Below are 17,723 nucleotides of genomic sequence, written 5' to 3' on the forward strand. Positions count from 1 at the left end.
CACTCCATCAACGAAAAACAGCTCCTGTGGGCCAATCTGCACCTCCCATTGAGCTGAATGATAGAGGACTGGAACAATATTTTTTGACAGATCAGTTCCTGTTCAGGGTAGCGGTGGCCATTATGCAAATCAAGCTATAAGAAGTTTAAAAGTCTGGAACCATTATATTTCTTTATTTCATTAACATCAATGCAAGCAGGCAAGTTAATACAACAGAGTGATCCCATTCCAGGGCTTGCACAAAATGGTCTCCCCATCATTTAACAGGACTGGTGATTTCCCCTGCAGGTGATCCCAGCAGCTGTACTGGGGCACTGAGGCATTTTTTGCATCGTGCAGCTGGGAGAGGGGTGGGTGACAAATGTCTGTGAGCAGATTAGTGCACAGGAATCCTCTGCCTGAGCTGGCAGATGGCTGGGAGGGCCCTGCTCCTGGCAGCAGGCAGACATCCAGGAGGATGGGGGACAAGTAGGGGATCCTTTACAAGGGCCTGATTTCCCACTGGTCCTTGGGGATCTGCTCCCCCACCTTGGAGCACCTGCACAAAATCTCTTATGTGGTTTTCCCACCCCTAATTCTCTGCATGGGCCATCAGAAGCTGCTTGGGCAGAGCTGCCCTGGAGTCACAGAGTGAACAGAGGCATAAGCAATTAGGATTCAGGTTTACAGGGCAAGGCAGCACAAGAGCATGGTGTTAAGCCCATTTCCTCCAGCTGTGGTGCTGGACACACACATCACAACAGCAATATGAGGAGCTAAGCATTGATATAATACAGGAATGACGCTACAAAGAGCAGAGATTTGTGCTCCAGCACATGCCCTGACACCCAGGTGGTGGCCACCCTCCTCATCCTCCATCATATCAGCATCATATCAGCACCTCCACAAACAAAAGCCTTCACAGCCATCCCTGCCCTCACCTCCACCCCACCAAGGGGGCATTCACCAAAACAGCTTTGCAGAAGAGCACACATCCCATGTGGCCCCCTGCAGCTGAGGCTATCGGCATCTCTCTACAGTTAGAAAATTGATCCACAGTGCAAGGAAATGATGGGGCTCATCCCTTGCATTGGTGTTTTAAGGAAGGGAGTGGGTGATCCCTGGTCACCCACAAAAGCCAGCAACCCTGTGAGAAGCTTCCCACCATATAACTCCCACAACAGACACAGCCATGTGCACACTCACACTTATTTGCATAAATCTGGAAAATAAAGATCAGGGCGTGCCACACTAATAGATCCCAGCACTACAATAGCTCCATTATAAGGAGCAATGTCTTGGAGAATTACTGCTAAAGACTCTACCTTTTAATGTTGAAACTTTTAATTGATTTTAAAATACACAATCAATCACAGTTAATCAAGGAATCATGAAGAAGCTATCGTACACAAATACACAAAGACAGCATATAAACTACAATTAATGACCACTTAAACAATGGGGAGAATGAAAATAGGATTATTTATTAGTGTTTATGGGCAGTAATGGATGAAGTAATGAGCAGTAGCACGGTGATGTGTTAGAAGCCAAAGTTGGTGATACTTAACACCAAGTGGCCATAAATGACTTTTCAGTGAATGGATCAATGGCAGAGTTTAGAGCAATCTTTTCCAAGGAAGGAGGTGCCTTTTCCCCCTCCTCTAAACACTACCATGGCCCTGCAGCTGCTGGTGGAGGTCATCCACCCTGAAGGAAGGATGCAAAACATCCTGGGTTCTCACCACAAACCCCATCTCTGTCCTAGGGCCAGTCAAACCTGTCAGCTTTGCTCCATGGCAGGGGGACCTGTTTCCCCCCAGCAAAAACACCTCTGGGCTGCCTTCAGCCAAATGCCCACCCAAATGCCCATCTGTCACCTGCCAGGGAGCTGTCTAGTCCAGCTGGACAGCTCTGGCCTTAGTGCTAAGTGGAGTGGTTAAAAACCCAGCTGAGTGCCCTGTCCCATCCTTGGGGAGATAATTCTTTGTGTCTCGGGGTGGCATCAGCCTGATGGGCCAGAGAGGGGCGAGCAAAGGAAGGGCTGGGGGTTATTTAAGCCTGAGCCAAGGACAGTGAGCTCGGGCAGGGCAAAGGAGGTAAATTCCACTGAGGCATCTTGAGGCCTCTGAGGTTTGTCCTTGTCCACAGCTCCAGGTGGTCTGTCCAGGATTTAGTACAAAAGACTATTTTGTCTAAGCTGGCTTTATTCCCACCCACGTAGCAAGAGCCTTGCAGGCCCAGAGCCGGGTGCTGCTGGGGCACACACTGACACAATCCCACCTGGGCAGCCTGCAGACCCAGCTTGCTCCTTGCTATGCTGGATCAAGACCTTTCTGTGCCTCCAAGCAATGCCTGCTGTCCCCATGGACAGTCAGGGGTGCAGGCTGTGGCATTCACACAGGGAGCAGTGGCAAATCCCCATAATAGAGCCCTTGCCTTCCTGCTGTGCAGTTTGCAGATATTTACTTCTCTAAATTAATAAGCAGCACCCAGATCCCCACTCCTCCCTGCCTGGCACATGGTGCAGTGGGGAGGCAGTGATGAAATAGCTCCTGGTAAGGAGAAGGGGAGAGTCCAGAGGAAAGTTTGTCCTGTTGCACCATTCCCTGGAAGGCCAGTGATAACTTCAAAAGACGCCACCAGCACAATCCAGGTGCTGGTGTCCCTGTAGAAAGGTGGGGACTGGCCCTCCTTCTTCCCTCCTGGGGCAGGGGTGTGGGGATATTCTTGTGCTCAGATCTTTCTGTAGTGAGATGGAGGTCTCATGCCTGACCAAGGGCTGCTTTTAGCACTTGACTTACACTGCTATTAGTCATCTCAGATCTCTGAAAAGGAGCTGACAGCAGGTCAGCCCCCATAACCACATCTTCCCTGGGGCTTTGGTGGGGGCTGAGGATGCTGCAGCCCCTCACTTCCAGCCCTGCCTGCCAGCAGCCTCCCTTCCCACAGTGCTCGTGCTCACTCTCATGGATCAATGTCTTCCTCTCCTCCACCATCTCTTTTATTGCCTTGCAAGTTGGCCCCAGGATGTTTTATCACACCACAGCACATAATACAAATGAAAAACAAAGGGGAAAAGTTTGAATCATTTTTTTAATATATTCATCCCTGTGCTGGGGAACAATGATCCATCTGATTAAATCCGCATGCTAGAGTTTATTAAACCAGGTTGGCCTCTCGCTTTCTCTCTCCTTTAGGCAGGGACAGGCTCATTAAAATGAACATGCTCTGCTCCCTCCCCAGTGCAATCCTGCTTCACACAGTCCCTGTGCTGCTGCTACCTCGGAGACATCACCAGGAGCTGATGAATAGGGCTCTGCAGCTCAGTTTTCCCAGCAGCAGCACAGCAGCCAAGCTGTGGTGTGGCTTTTTGGCAAAGGGCAGGAGATGCCTTCAGCTGATGGGAACACACATCCAAGGAAAAGCCCCTTAAAATTGGAGGGAGGTGGGGGACAGGGTCTGGCCACCTCACTCTAGCCCTGCCCCAGAACCTGATGGGTCATTTACCTCCTCCTGGGCTCTGTTTCCCATCTGTAAAATGGGTTTCACGGGCACTGCTTCCCCATTAGGATAATTAATGGCCATAAAGCAGTTTGGGTCCTGCACTAAGAATAAACCCATTGGCAACGACAAAGTGTCTAGTGGGCATTTAAGACACTTTCTCCCTGGGACCAGGTCCCTGTGTAGGCTCCTAAATCTGCCAGCAGCTGCTGTCCCTGCAGCTCCAACTCCCCTTGGGCTACCTCAGGAGTGTCCCCAGCCCACCCAGTCACCCTCACCAGGAGGCTTTTCCAGCAGGCTGATATTTGCTGCAGCTCCTCTTCTTCCTCGGGAGCCCTTCAGAAACAACCTAAGTCTGTTCCACCCCAGCAATAACAGTGGCTTAGGCCCTGTAATCCCTCCTTTACTTGACTTTGGGTTATTTTGAGCAGGAGATTAAAGGAGATAATCTGCATCACCTGAGGTGCTGCACTTTCTATATCTACCCCCTTTCCTCCATCCCCAGGGGCTCACCCAGGCCCAGGCAAATAAACCCCTCCCTCCTTCCCATATCCTCTGCCACACTCTTGTCTCAGGACAGCTGTCTGTCCACAGGGTGCTGCCATGTGGTGGGCCATCAGCAGCCTGGCTTCCTAGATCCAGCTTCTCACCTGGCTACCCATGTGTCCTGCCTCCTGAGGCAAGCCCAGAGATGCTCCACAGGAGGGGAAGACAAAGGAGGGCACACTGTAGCACTAATTGGGATTATTCTCTAGGCTTCTTGAGGAGGAGAGGATAAAGAAAGTTCTCCTTTGGGCACTTGGAGCTTGGCAGAGTGTGCTGGGTTCAACAGCAGACATTTACTGCCACAGGCAGAGGATGAAGAAGGATTGTCTGTTTGGGACATCCCACAGTACTAAAAGAAAATAAATAAACACAAATAACACAGGAAAAGCACTGAAAAATGTCTGTTTCATGCCCAAGGAGGAATCCTCATCACCTGGCAGCATCCATCCTTTCTGTGTTCAGGGGACCACGTGCTGCTCTCCAGCTCACTTCAGCTTGGAATTAGCAAAGCACTTGGTGCTGGCTTGAATTCCTCCTTGCTGAAATCAGCAGCTTTATTAAATGAAGGTCTAAACAGGCAGAGCTACGAGCAGTGACCAGAAATGTTAATTTACCTTCCTTTATGACTGAGAGATGCTCAAACTTGCCAGTGAGGAGGAGCAGGTACCTAGAAGCAATTGTTCCCCTGGGAAGCAAACTCCCACACATGGCATCGCACCGGCATGTGTGACCTGTGCACACCTTCACGGCAAGCTCGCACCTTCACGGGCTGTTTTTCCTCATTTCAGACTACACCAGCCTAGAATCCATCTGCCACCCTGGAAATTAATAGCAATCATTAAACAAAAAGAGCTGGCAAAAAGAAGCCTGAGGTGAAAAGCAGTTATTTCTGCCAGAAAAAAAATTAAAACTATTTAGACATACAGAAAGTCATTTATTACTGTGAAGTCCTCCCTCCACCTGGGGTTTAAATCTCATTACAGTTTGTCCAAAACAGATGTTACCCTTTTAGCAGTAGATTATTAACAATAAACTCCAATCCTCCAAAGAGGGTAGGTGTTTTGGGTTCACTTGCTTTTTGGGCTTGGGTAACCTCCACAGGAAATGTTTATGAAAAGGACGGGCAATCCAAGTGCTGGCAGAGCTCCCTGCTTCTGTTGTCTTGGACTCCAGAGTTTCTTCCCACTCTCCATATCTTCAGCAGTGAAGCACAGAGGCCCAGAGAGTGGCCACAGAGCTGGCTGAGGAGCAGGCAGGATGCTGAGGAAGGGCTTTGTGTGCTGCAAGCCCACGCTAGCACACCACTAGCTCCTACTGCTGCTTTGCCACCATCAGCTTGGCACTGACCATGTGCCCAGACAAAAACAGTTTCTTTTGGAGTCTTAGCATGTGCACAAACCATCTTTTACAAGCCTCTCTTCATCTGGCCACAAACTTTTATGTAGAAGGCTGTTTGCTTGAGCTTTAGGCATGCTGAAGGAAAGCCTCATACCTGTAGCTGAGTATCCTCCATGGGCAAAGATGGGCTTTGCTTGTTCCCACCAGTGCATACTCCAGTGGGAAACCAGCCAGTCTTGAGAGAAACACTGCCTGGCACCATGTTTAACCAGCCAAGCCCACAGTGGAGTATCTTTGTTCTGTTCAGATTCAGCATAATAAAGATACCTGCTCAGGAATCTAGGATCCTTTTGATCGTGCTGTAAACATTGTCAAGTGACACATTTATACCAGCTCCAAGCACATATGGCCATCTGGCTGCCCAGCCATCTCCCTGACCATCTCAGGTAGCAGGAAGCACATTGCCAGTGTTCTCCAGAGACACTGCTAAATAGATGTTCTCACAGTGGCTCTCAGCATGCCTGGGAAGGCAGTGAGAACCAGCTATTTTGGGACTGTTGATGCTGAAGCCAGTACCAGCATCTCAGGGCTGCCTCAGAAAACACTTTTTGCTATCAGTACAATTTTTCCTGCACCCAAGGGAAGGGAAGCATCAAGAGCTCTCCTGGGCCATGTATATCTGTGAGTACTTATTGCTGGAAGAGAATCTTTCCCTCAGCACAGCACATCTCAGGCCTCCAGGCTTTACAGCTTATACCCAATCCCTTCGTGGAGCCCTGAGGGGCCAAGGGGAGCCCCAAGAAAGCAGTGTACTCACCTCCCTACAGGTGCAGGGTATTCTTGGGATGAATCTGTTGCACAACCTTTCACACTGTGTCAAAGGTGTGATGGACTGCAGGGGCTGTGCTGATGGGAAGAAAAGGCTGTAATTCATGGCTGCAATTAAGCCATTAAAGTGCAGCTGAGGTGAATAAATGCACACAAGTCCATCTTGTGGACTCTGCCCTCTGCCAGAGGGTACAGTCACTGCTGGCTCACATCCCTGTGCCTCCTCATGTGCTGACCTGCACCAGCCCTCCATCCCCTCACTTCCATCCCAGACCCAGCTGGAGCACAGACCTGCAACATCAGACCACCACCACCAGGCTGAGACCACTGACCCACCTCCCAAATATCCAAATAAATGGATATTTGTTTGTAGCCTGGCTATCTGACCCATGAGGAGCGTCCTGTTTTAAAAAATAAATAAAGAAACAAAAGCTGAGTGCGTATTTCCACTTCTGAAACAACAGACCCACAGCCTGTTAAATTGTTTTTCTGTAGAAACACAGTATCTGTTTGGGCTAAGAGGGGAGGGTTGGAAATGTTGATGAGGACCTGAGTTGACCTAGGGAAGGGTCTCCTCCAAGAGTGGACAAAGGTGAGCTGCTCCAGCAGAGCCACCTGCAGGAGCGGGGCAGAGATGGGTGAGCTGTACGTGGAAGGTGGTCACGCTTGGTTCCCTCCGCAATGCTGTTACCCTGAATAAACATTAGATTGGTTTTGGAGGGCTGCCCAGATGATCATTAACCTTCTCCTGGCCCATGACAAGAAGCCAGCCTGCAGCACTGAGCTAAAATTAGGCTTGTAGGGCACTGGGGCTTGCCAGATACAGGAATATCTGGGCAGAAACCCCCTTCAGAAAGTGAATAGCCAGAGGATCCAGCCTTAAGCTGGGCTCCTCAGCTCCACAGGACAAGAGCTACATCATTAAAATCACAAGATAACCTGGATTAGAAGAGACATCTGAAAGTCTCCAACCAGAAAAGCAGGACCAGCTTCCAAGGTGAGTGAGTCAGTGAGAGGTTAGCAGAGGTATTTGCTCACAGCACAGACATAACAATTCCTGTGTGCACATCCTCTTCTGCCTAGCCAGAGATCACAGATCATTACCATGAAGTCCTTGATGAGCTGTGTATTTTCTTGTCCATCTCTCAACACTCAGCATTACAGCCCACCTCAAAACTGTGATATTGCACTGGCCAGAGACCCCTTCACCAGGGAAGGGCAGGAGAGAGGGGGAAGTGTTCTTCTGCAAATACAACCATTAAAAAAGCAGAGCAAAAAAGACACTTGCACCTCTAAAAATAATTTCTAACAACTCACCATTTCACAAATCCATCACCAGATTTTCCCCTGTGTAGAAGTGGGTTTTCCCATCTGGGAGGCAAAGGGTTATGCAGGCTTCCTGCAAAAATAAATTAATGAATGAAAGCAGTAAAGCCCTTTTCCAAACAGCAGCAAAGATCTGAGCGAGGATGACAATGCAGGGGAGACAAGGCTCAGCTCAGATTGTCACTGCTGAGGAACACCAGCAGCTCCACTTCCCAGCGTGGGGCTGGCTCCCTCCATTGCATCAGTGCTGGAAAAACATCCTTTGATCTTCAGCACTATTTACAGGGGAAAGCAGGACTCTTGCTTCCACACCAGACCTCTGCTTTTCCCCAGCCTACCATCAGCACAGCCATCCCATAATGAAGCTGTGATTCAGACTGACTATTTCTAAGGAAAAACCCCATCAAGAAAGTATTAGAGAAGCTTTCTCCCATGGAAACAACTTTTTTTATTGTTAGAGTCGTATCTGATCAGAGCTCTTACTTCTCTACATCCCCTAAAACTTTTTTTCTCTTCACCTTCCCCTAACTCTGTCCCTCTCATCACATTTCTCAGCTCCTTGAGGGCTCAACTGCACTGTCAGGGGCTGGAGCTGATGTTCCACTGCTGCTCGTGCCCATGTTTCGGAAGACTGGTTTAATGCACAGCTACCCCAGCTGGGCTTAAGAGGTTGCTCACCAAGAACATCATTTATGCATTTACTTAAACTCAGCAGAGGCTTCTGCTCAGCAGCCCACAGCAGCATGAGATAGGGTTGTCATCTCAACAGACCCTGGAAACCAAGCAGCATGAGATGGATGTAAATGACTTCAGACTGCAGCTGAGTAACAGCAGAATAGTCTTATATTCTGAAATCCCAACAGTTTGTCTTGAAAATATTGTCATTTTAAACCAGAGTTTGTCTTGCCATAGAAGAAAAGGTTCTTAAAAAATGTTTGTGCAAACAGGTCTGTTCTGGCCATTCCCAGGCTGCAGCTCTGGCCTCATCCTGGCTTTTGGAGGCACAGTGGCTTTGAACTAGGGCTCCCCTCAGACACTACAGCACCCAAGTTTACTGCTAAATTAAATGGGATTGAATATCAGCTTCCAGTAAACATCATAACTTTTTGAATCAAGGTTAAAATAGGAATAAGCCAAGGAGAGATTGGCCCCAGCACCATACAGAGCCCATGAGTGTTGACATACTGGTAATATTAATGTCCCTGTATGGAGACCAAGCGTGTCTTTTCTCTTTGTTTCTCCCAGTGTCTCCCAGAAAAGTTTTCTCTTTGCCATGCCCCCACCTGGACACTTGTCATGGAGTCTGTGACCTCCCAGAGTCTCAGTAAAAGCTCTCCTGGATGCAATGCTGGGCACTTCTCTCAGCCTCCCCTTCACCTCTCTGCTTCATTCCTTCTTAATCTCTCCTCAAACCTCAGTGGAAAATATATCTCTTCTCCCTTGCCTGTTTTTCTTAAATAATAAATAATAGCAGGAGAGAGAGCAGAATTGACTGGAGAACTTTATTATCTAACACTGTGAGGCGTTTGGGAATAAGGTTGGGATGCACAAAATGTTGCCTAAACCCTGTCAGTGAAAGATATTAGAACCAGGATGTCTGGATACAAAATGAACTCGAATTTTACAGGCCTGAGCATCTTTATTATCCAGGGAGGTTGTGATTCTGACCAACACCACCCAGCAGGAGTCATGGAGCAAAGAGTATGAATGAGGGGAAAATCTGCCCAGAAGTCTCCTTTCCCCACCTGACCAATACAGGATAGACTTTAGCTATTTACAGGAGATTTCATCACTATTGGAGGTGTTATCTGCCATCTTGGAGCTGCCTCTCTACATTATCTTACACATAATGAAGAATCAAGTTTCACTTTAAAATCTGGTTCCTGTTAGCCAAATTTTTCCTCCTTTCCTGTTTGGTTGACCAAATACTCACGTTTGTAATGTACCACTCCCATTTTCCTCTGGCTCTCTTTGTAGTGGGGATAATTTTTTTATAAAACAGCCCAAGTGGCTGTGAAAGGGGATCTAAGAGAAGCTGGAGATGGAGCAGCTAGGGAAAAGGAAGTTATGGAGATGCAGAAATGCCAAGGAGAGGAGCACTGCTGTGTGTATACACACGCACACGCATGTGTAATCTTTTGCTCCCTCAGTAAATGTAATCCACAGTTTGAAATAACTCATTCAGTAGAATAACAAAATTAGGAACTGAATGCCAGCTCCCATCCCAGCCCCCATGGCTGCTTTGTTTGCTTCCTTGCAGCTGCTGCTCTGGCTTAATTTTCCAAGATGCCGTTAGTTGGGAAATGGAAGCAAAAACTTCCCAGCCAGCTTGCACTGGTTTTTGAAGCTCCAGCTTTGCCTTTTCCTTTCCACCTCCCTTTCTGTGGGTTTTCAGCCAGGATAAGGATGCTGCTGCTCATCCAGAGCAGGCTGCAGGCCCGAGATTCCAGCCATCCCTCTTTGCTGCTGGGTTGTTGACAGGGACCAGGGCTGGAGAAGCAGAGGTGGGTAGGAGGGGAGCATATCACAGTCAGGGCTGAGGATTAGCAGGGAGAAGCATGGATCTGGGCTCCAGCACAGACACTGGATATCAGAGGCAGGAGGATCAAGGAGTGAGGGAGTTGTCATTACCCCTTTGCCGGCCTCTGTTAGCCACAAAAACCCAGCATCATCTCAGCTGGTCAAACCATTCTGCCTCCCCGAGAGCAGAAGGAAAGGGAATTACAGCAGTGTCTGCAGGGCCCAGGTAACTGTGCAGGAATGGTATTTCCTGCATGGCTACCATGGCCCTGTCATGGATGTGGCCTGTTGTCATTGTCACCAGGGTGCCTCGCTTCAAGATATCTCTGACTGAGATGAAACACATCATTCTGAAACCTGTTCCACACTGTCTTCATTTCTACCTTTTGCTTCGCTCTCCAACAGCAAAAGAGACCCCCAAATCACCACTTTCCTGGTTGTTTTTCATGTGAGAGTTTTGCTGGTTTATTCCCAGGTTTTCTCAGCTCTGTGGGAGTTCAGAGGACTGGAAAAAGGGATGTGCAGTTGTGTTACCAGGAGAATAAACTCAGGACAACTGGGCAAAGATGAATCAGGCAGGCAGGAGAGTTAAACCACCAGATCCTTGGGGGATGCTCAGTGCTGGTGTTGCTTGGGCACACACACCCACCATGGGCTGGGATGGAGGCTCTCAGAAGCCAGCAAGATGAACAATTATGCCTTTTGTGCAAAGAAACAAGACCCACTTCTCCACTCACCAGTCATGTCCCGAGAATCTAATAAAGAGGGAGATTAGGCCCTCTTTCCTCTCTCACATCTCCTTAATGCTGTCATTTTATTCACACTTTGTAAAGCAAATAAACCAGCAAATTGCTTGCTTTAATGAGTTGAAATTAAACTTAGGCTGCTGATAAAATGCCATTTCTCCTTTCTGTTGTTGGGAAGGACTTGGCTGATAGGCAAGAAGATGGAAAAGAAGAGAAAACGTACAGTGGGAGCCTTACTGAAAGTGTTTGAGTCATTTACTGCTGCTCTTCTTCATCCCCAGCACCTGCAGTTAGATGGGGGAAGCACAGGGGTGGCTATAGGGGCAGGCTATAGGGGATCAGGCAACATCTGTGGCCAGGCTGTTTTTCCTCTTGGCTCATGGGTGGTCCCACTCCACCAGTGCCCTCTGCCCACAGCCTTTCCCTAGGGAGGAGTGACAAGAACATTCCTCTGTGAGGAAAAGGCTGGTTTGGCTCTGCAGAGCCTTCCCAAACACAGATTTGCCCAGACAGGGTGGTTGGGTCACAATGGGAAATAGAGGAGACAAAGTGCTTGCTGAACAGAATATGCTGAGTGCATCCCTTCCTGCTGCCTGTGCTGGCTTTGGCAGGGCTTCCCTTGCCTGCAGGAATCCACAAGTCCATGGAGGAGGACAGGGAGATGCTGGAATCAAGTGCCACCCTGAGGAGAAAACTGGGGCAAGCCATTGCTTCTGGCTCTGCAGGCCAGGAATAATTACCCTCATCCCACACCCTCAGGGGCAACATACATCCCCACAGGATGCAGGAGGAGCTGGACACCAGGCTGCTCTCTGTGGCAGAGGAGAGCTGACACACCTAGAGAGAAAGTCTCCACCTGCAACGTAATGCATGTGCTGGGATTTTCACCCCAACAAGAGGAGCTCAGGGCACTTTGCTTCAGTCTCCCACCACCCTGTGAAGTGCTATCATTATCTCATGGTACCAAAGAGGAGGCTGGAGTGCAGAGAGGTTAATTGAGCTGTCTAACACCAGAGGGATGCAGCAGCAGACGTGTTTCAGTCTGGCACTGCAGCCTGTGTCTCGCTGTGGGGGTGGCAAGGGGGGCCACTCACCTGCAATCTCCCAGGGAGCTCAGTCCCTCTTCCCTTCCTCCCTGGCTCCAAGGACTCAGCTTTGTTAAAATGGACTTCCAGGTACTGGCAGAGCATCCCATGGCAGTGACAGCACATGGAGGACAAGGTGGCTGGAAAGTCTCATTTGCAGAGAGCTGATGTGAGAGAAGGTCTTGTTATTCATGTAATGGAAACCTAAGCGTCGCCAGGGAACAGACTCATTGTTCACAATCCAACCAAATAAACTGTTTTACTGCTTATTATTACTGGCCTGTTTACCAGGGTATACACTGAATGGTGAACAGGGATCTCTGCAATGAAATACGGTCTCCTTCCCTGCCTGGTATTGTATTGTGGCTGGAAAAGAACCTGGTTTCTTTGGGACAAGGGTCAGAGTGTAGCATCTGCCTCTAAACAGTCAGCCCCACACAATTTTCAGGGATGTAGTGCCAAGAGCAGTCCAGCCTGGGCACTGTGAAATGGTTTGGAATACTGTTTCTGGATTTATACTGTTTTTCACATTTTGTGAAAGACAATTTGGATGTAAGATGTGGCCCTGTCTCCACCACAACTTCCCAAGAAACCTCCAGTTCTTACCAGCTATGTTTCCAAGGAGTATTGGTGGTGTCTTCCCTGGCTTCTACAGTCTGCCCTTGGACAAGGGAGACAAACAATGTTCCTGTTCCCAAAAAAAAGTTCAAAGAAGGATATTTCTAGATAAGCCATGATGATTTCTCTCCATTTGTGGGCAACTCCATCTCTGCCACAACATCTCACTGCATCCATCCTACCAGCCCAGAGTTCTGTCTGGCAGTAGAGATATCCACAGATGATGTTTTCAATATCTTATGGGAAAGCATGACCCAGGAGAGGCTGGTGTTCATGCATTTCCCACCTCTCCCCTTTTGCCTTTCTTTTTCCCTAAGAAATCAGAAAAAGAAGTAAGAGCTGTCCATGGAAATTTATGCTTAGTCAAAAAATTTAGGGGGAAAAAATGGAAAATGTGAGCAAGAAATGAATTTCTCTGTGGGGAGTGAGGCTGCGGGGAGCCCCACAGGTTTGTGTCTAGTGAAGACTTTTTCTAGTCTTCAAACAGATGTTTCTGTCTGGGGAGGGAAGATCTTGTCCCATCCTCTGCAAATGCTCGTTATGCCACTGAATGTTTGCTGGTTTTCCACACCTCTGCATCATTTTTCCTGGAAGGGAGAGGCCTTGGAGAAAGGCAACAAGCCCCCAGCAGGGACAAGGACACTGGGTGGTTGACAATCACACCAGTGGGCTTTGCAAAGAGTGCCCTGAAATGACTGCTCATGTTCCCAGCAACGGGACAAGCATTTGATGCTGCGCTGTATCCCAGATGCCACATGGCAGTGCCAGCAGAGAGACACGGTGTCCTCAACCAGCACCCCTTGTGTGGGCACTGCTGCTGCGCACACCAGCACACGAGACAGGCAGGATTCCCCTCAGCAAAACGCTGCAGCATCAAATCTACATCAGAGCGAGTTGTCTAGACTTCATCTGCTCTCAGCGGAGAGGAACAGACACTTCTGGGGCATCACTCCTCTCCTCCTCAGGTAGACACCTAAATAGGTCAGACAAACGGTGCACTGGATGTGAGTTGGTCTCTCAACTGCCAAAAAAGAGATGTTGGACAAGGGTGACCTCAATGGCCAGTGACCATCTCCCCTTGTGCTGCTAAATAGTGCTGGTGGCAGCCAAATAAACCAAAGGCTCCTTGAAAGGTGTTTTCCAGAATGAGAAGGCGAGTGCCTAACTAAGAGGGGAGTTGGATGGATGTCCAACACCTCTGACTGCTGGCTGTCTTTCCTTTGTGCTCAGTTTGTGCTTGTGTTTTGTTTTTGAGCAGGTGAGCCAGGAGACTGAGCGGAGACAGCCGAACACACGGAGGCACAGGGAGATGGGGACCAGCGCCACGATGTGCAGCAAAAAGAAAACGAGGAGAAGTACTATAAAAAATGAGAGGAAGGCTTATCTCTAAGCCTGAACAACTCCTCTGCACAGGCACTTAACTTCATGACTCCCTCCTCGAGATGCCAGAGGTCTGGTGATGTGGGACCAGCCTCAGCCACCAAGGCCTTGGTAGCAGCCCCTGGCTGCTGGCTGCCGAGTACCGTGGGCACCGAGGTCTGCTTTCTCCAGGGACGCTTCCCTCCCGTCTCCGAGCCATGAGGAGAAGGGAGAGACAAGCAAAGCTGCCGAAGGAGCACTAGCCCACACCTTCCTGGTCCCTGTCCTGTTCCCCGCTTCCAGCAGACCAGGAACCCCTTCTCCGTGCTGCCCTTCCAGATGGCAGGTCGCCGGTGGGCCGCGACGTCAGCCCTCTGCATGTGCGTGGCGGCCGTGTCTCTCCTGCACGCCGGCGGGGTGCGGGCAGACTGCTGGCTCATCGAGGGGGACAAGGGCTTCGTCTGGTTGGCCATCTGCAGCCAAAACCAGCCCCCCTACGAGTCCATCCCCCAGCAGATCAACAGCACCATCGTGGACTTGCGGCTGAACGACAACAAGATCAAGAGCGTGCAGTATGCCTCGCTCAGCCGCTTCGGCAACCTGACATACCTCAACCTGACGAAGAACGAGATCTCCTACATCGAGGACGGTGCCTTTTCAGGACAGTTCAACCTCCAGGTGCTGCAGCTGGGTTACAACCGACTGAGGAACCTCACTGAGGGCATCCTCCGGGGCCTGGGGAAGCTGGAGTACCTCTATCTCCAGGCCAACCTCATCGAGACCGTCACCCCCAATGCCTTCTGGGAGTGCCCCAACATAGTGAACATTGACCTGTCCATGAACAGGATCCAGAGACTGGACAGCAACACTTTTCGGGGCCTAAACAAGCTCTCTGTCTGTGAACTCTACAGTAACCCCTTCTACTGCTCCTGCGAGCTCCTCGGCTTCCTGCAATGGCTGGAGGCTTTCACCAACATGACACGCACCTACGACCGGATGCAGTGCGACTCCCCGCCCGACTACATGGGCTACTACTTGTTAGGCCAAGGCCGGACTGGCTACCGCAATGCTCTGAGCATGCTCTCTTCCCTTTGCACTGGTGGCTCCTACACTGTGATCCCTCGTTTTATCCCTCCCAGGTACCAGGTGACCACGGTGCCCTCCGAAAGCCCCTGCTCCGAGGAGGAGTGCTCCTCTGGCGACGGCACGACGCCGCAGTTCTCCCTGTTCACGCCCATCGGTGAGACGGAGGTGCGCCCCAACATCCAGGTGAAGCACCTCAACCACAACTCGGCCGTCCTCACCGTGCAGATCCCCTACCCCTTCAGCAAGATGTACATCCTCTCCCAGTTCGAAAACGGCTTCTCCTCCATGATCACCAAGCTCAGGAAGAAGGAGGAGAACATCACCGTGAGCAACCTAGTAGCACAAAGAGATTACACCTACTGTGTAGTCTCTGTTCACCAGTACTCCAAGTACAACCACACCTGCGTCACCATCACCCCCACCAGACCCAACCGCAAGGAGCCGGTGCCCACCCCCTCCACTGCCACCCATTATATCATGACAATCCTGGGCTGTCTCTTTGGCATGGTGATTGTCCTGGGTGTGGTGTATTACTGCCTCCGGAAGAGGCGCCAGCAGGAGGAGAAGCACAAAAAGGCTGCCGGCAGCATGAAGAAGACCATCATCGAGCTGAAGTATGGGCCAGAAATGGAGACCACCAGCATCACCCAGCTGTCCCAGGGACAGATTCTGGGCGGGGAGACAGTGACCCGCATCCCCTACCTACCTTCTGCTGGTGAGGTCGAGCAGTACAAGCTGATTGAGAGCAGCGAGACTCCCAAGGCCACCAAGGGCAACTACATGGAGGTGAGGACGGGTGAGCAGCCTGAGAGGCGAGACTGTGAGCTGTCCCTGCCGCCAGACACCCAGGGCTCTGTGGCTGAGATCTCCACCATTGCCAAGGAGGTGGACAAGGTGAACCAGATCATCAACAACTGCATCGATGCCTTGAAATCCGAGTCCACCTCCTTCCAAGGGGTGAAGTCGGGGGCAGTCTCCACGGTGGAGCCTCAGCTGGTGCTCTTATCAGAGCAGATCCCCAGCAAGCATGGATTCCTTTCCCCTGTCTACAAGGAAAGCTACAACCACCCTCTCCAGCGACACCACAGCATGGAGGCGGCCCCCAAACGCTCCAGCACCTCTTCCAGTGGCTCCATACGGAGCCCCAGGTCCTACCGCTCTGAGGGATCGGGCCACAAATCCGAAGCCAAATACATTGAGAAGACATCCCCCACCACCGACACCATCCTCACTGTGACACCGGCTGCTGCCATCCTGCGGGCAGAGGCGGAGAAGATCCGCCAGTACAGCGAACACCGGCACTCGTACCCCAGCTCGCACCCAGGGGAGCAGCACGACAGCATGGGCGGGAGGAAACCCTCCATCCTGGAGCCTCTGACCCGTCCTCGCCCCAGAGACCTGGCCTACTCCCAGCTCTCGCCTCAGTATCACAACCTGAGCTACACCTCCAGCCCAGAGTACACCTGCAAACCATCGCACAGCATCTGGGAGCGCTTCAAACTCAACCGCAAGCGGCACAAAGACGAGGAGGAGTACATGGCAGCCGGCCATGCCCTACGCAAAAAGGTCCAGTTTGCCAAAGACGAGGATCTTCACGACATCTTAGACTACTGGAAGGGCGTCTCTGCCCAGCAAAAGTCCTGAGTCCTCACATAACTCGTGACTTAACACACTAACTGGACCAAAAGAAATCCGCAGCAGCTATTTTTATTCAGACTGTCTTTGAAACAAAATAAAATTAAAAATAAAAAAAAAAAAGAGTCAATAAAAAAATGAAAGAGAGAACAAATAATGAAAAATCTATAAATATTCTATATAATATATAAAGTGAGATATTAAAATGTCCTCACATTGGTGAGACATGCACCAAATTTGAACATAAACTTTGCAAAACGAACTGTGGAGTGGGAATAAAAAAAAGTTTTGTTTCATTCTGATTTTTTAAAAAAATATAAGAAAAAAGAAAAAATTGAATATAAAATGAAAATGAAAGAGTGGGCAGAGAGCTGAGGTCTGGCGTTTTCCAATATTGCATTGCATGAGTCCCTATTCCGTGATTTTGTGGATTCTTTGTGAACAGTTTGTGTTCTTCCTTCCTTCCCTTCCAAAATCAACAGCGACAAAAACAGCAACAAAAACCAAAAAGAGACCAGAAGGAGCTCCATCTTTTGGGCTGTTTTTGCAAACGGAGTCTTCCAGTTTAGACTTTTACCCGGTTGAAGGCCCGTTCACATTTTCACTCACTAAGAGGTTTTACCACACATTGCATTGTAAACCGAAGTCGTTAATTGTACAGAGAAAATTTCTATATTTGCAATGTTTGCTGTATAATGAGAAAGAGAGAGGAGAAAAAAAACAATACTACATCTACTAAAAAAAAATATATATATATCTATATTCACGTGTTTGTATCAGGTTTTAATCATGGATTTTAGAGAAAGAGATGGAGTTTTATTTGAAGGAATTTTTGTTGGTTGGTTGGTTGGTTGGTTGGTTGGTTGGTTTGGAGGGGGGAATGTTTGGATTTCTAAGTGTTTCATTTTGATTTCTTCCACCGATTGTCTGTGTCCAAGTTCTCACCACTTCCACGTGCATTGAGGAGAAAAAGCTCATACCCAGGAAAATAGAATCTTTCACCTTATTCCAGGTGGGAGACCATCACCACCAGGAACTGGGAAGGGGATGAGAAGTGAAGGGCTCTTGGCTGAGCAGGTGCCACCATGCAATGGGATTTCTCCTGCAAATCAAAAGGTATTGGTCTCTGCCCCTAAACAGACGTGTCTGGGCAGTG

The 17,723-nt window shown here is 49.5% G+C and overlaps 1 protein-coding gene across 3 annotated transcripts in view; it reads left to right on the forward strand.

The window, feature by feature from the left end:
• Positions 1–17,272, forward strand: part of ELFN1 (extracellular leucine rich repeat and fibronectin type III domain containing 1) — a 102,025-nt gene extending 84,753 nt beyond the window's left edge. For all 3 annotated transcript variants that reach the window (XM_088064071.1, XM_088064070.1, XM_005523000.2), the window contains one exon: positions 13,746–17,272. In XM_088064071.1, the coding sequence (XP_087920197.1) occupies positions 14,186–16,576 (2,391 nt within the window). In that variant the 5' untranslated portion in view covers positions 13,746–14,185 and the 3' untranslated portion in view covers positions 16,577–17,272. The remainder of the gene's footprint in view (positions 1–13,745) is intronic.
• The last annotated feature ends 451 nt before the right edge of the window (positions 17,273–17,723 follow it).

This window comes from Pseudopodoces humilis, chromosome 18 (genome assembly GCF_049639895.1).
Source record: "Pseudopodoces humilis isolate 2021_Gansu_Grassland_sample_001 chromosome 18, ASM4963989v1, whole genome shotgun sequence".
NCBI lineage: Eukaryota > Metazoa > Chordata > Aves > Passeriformes > Paridae > Pseudopodoces > Pseudopodoces humilis.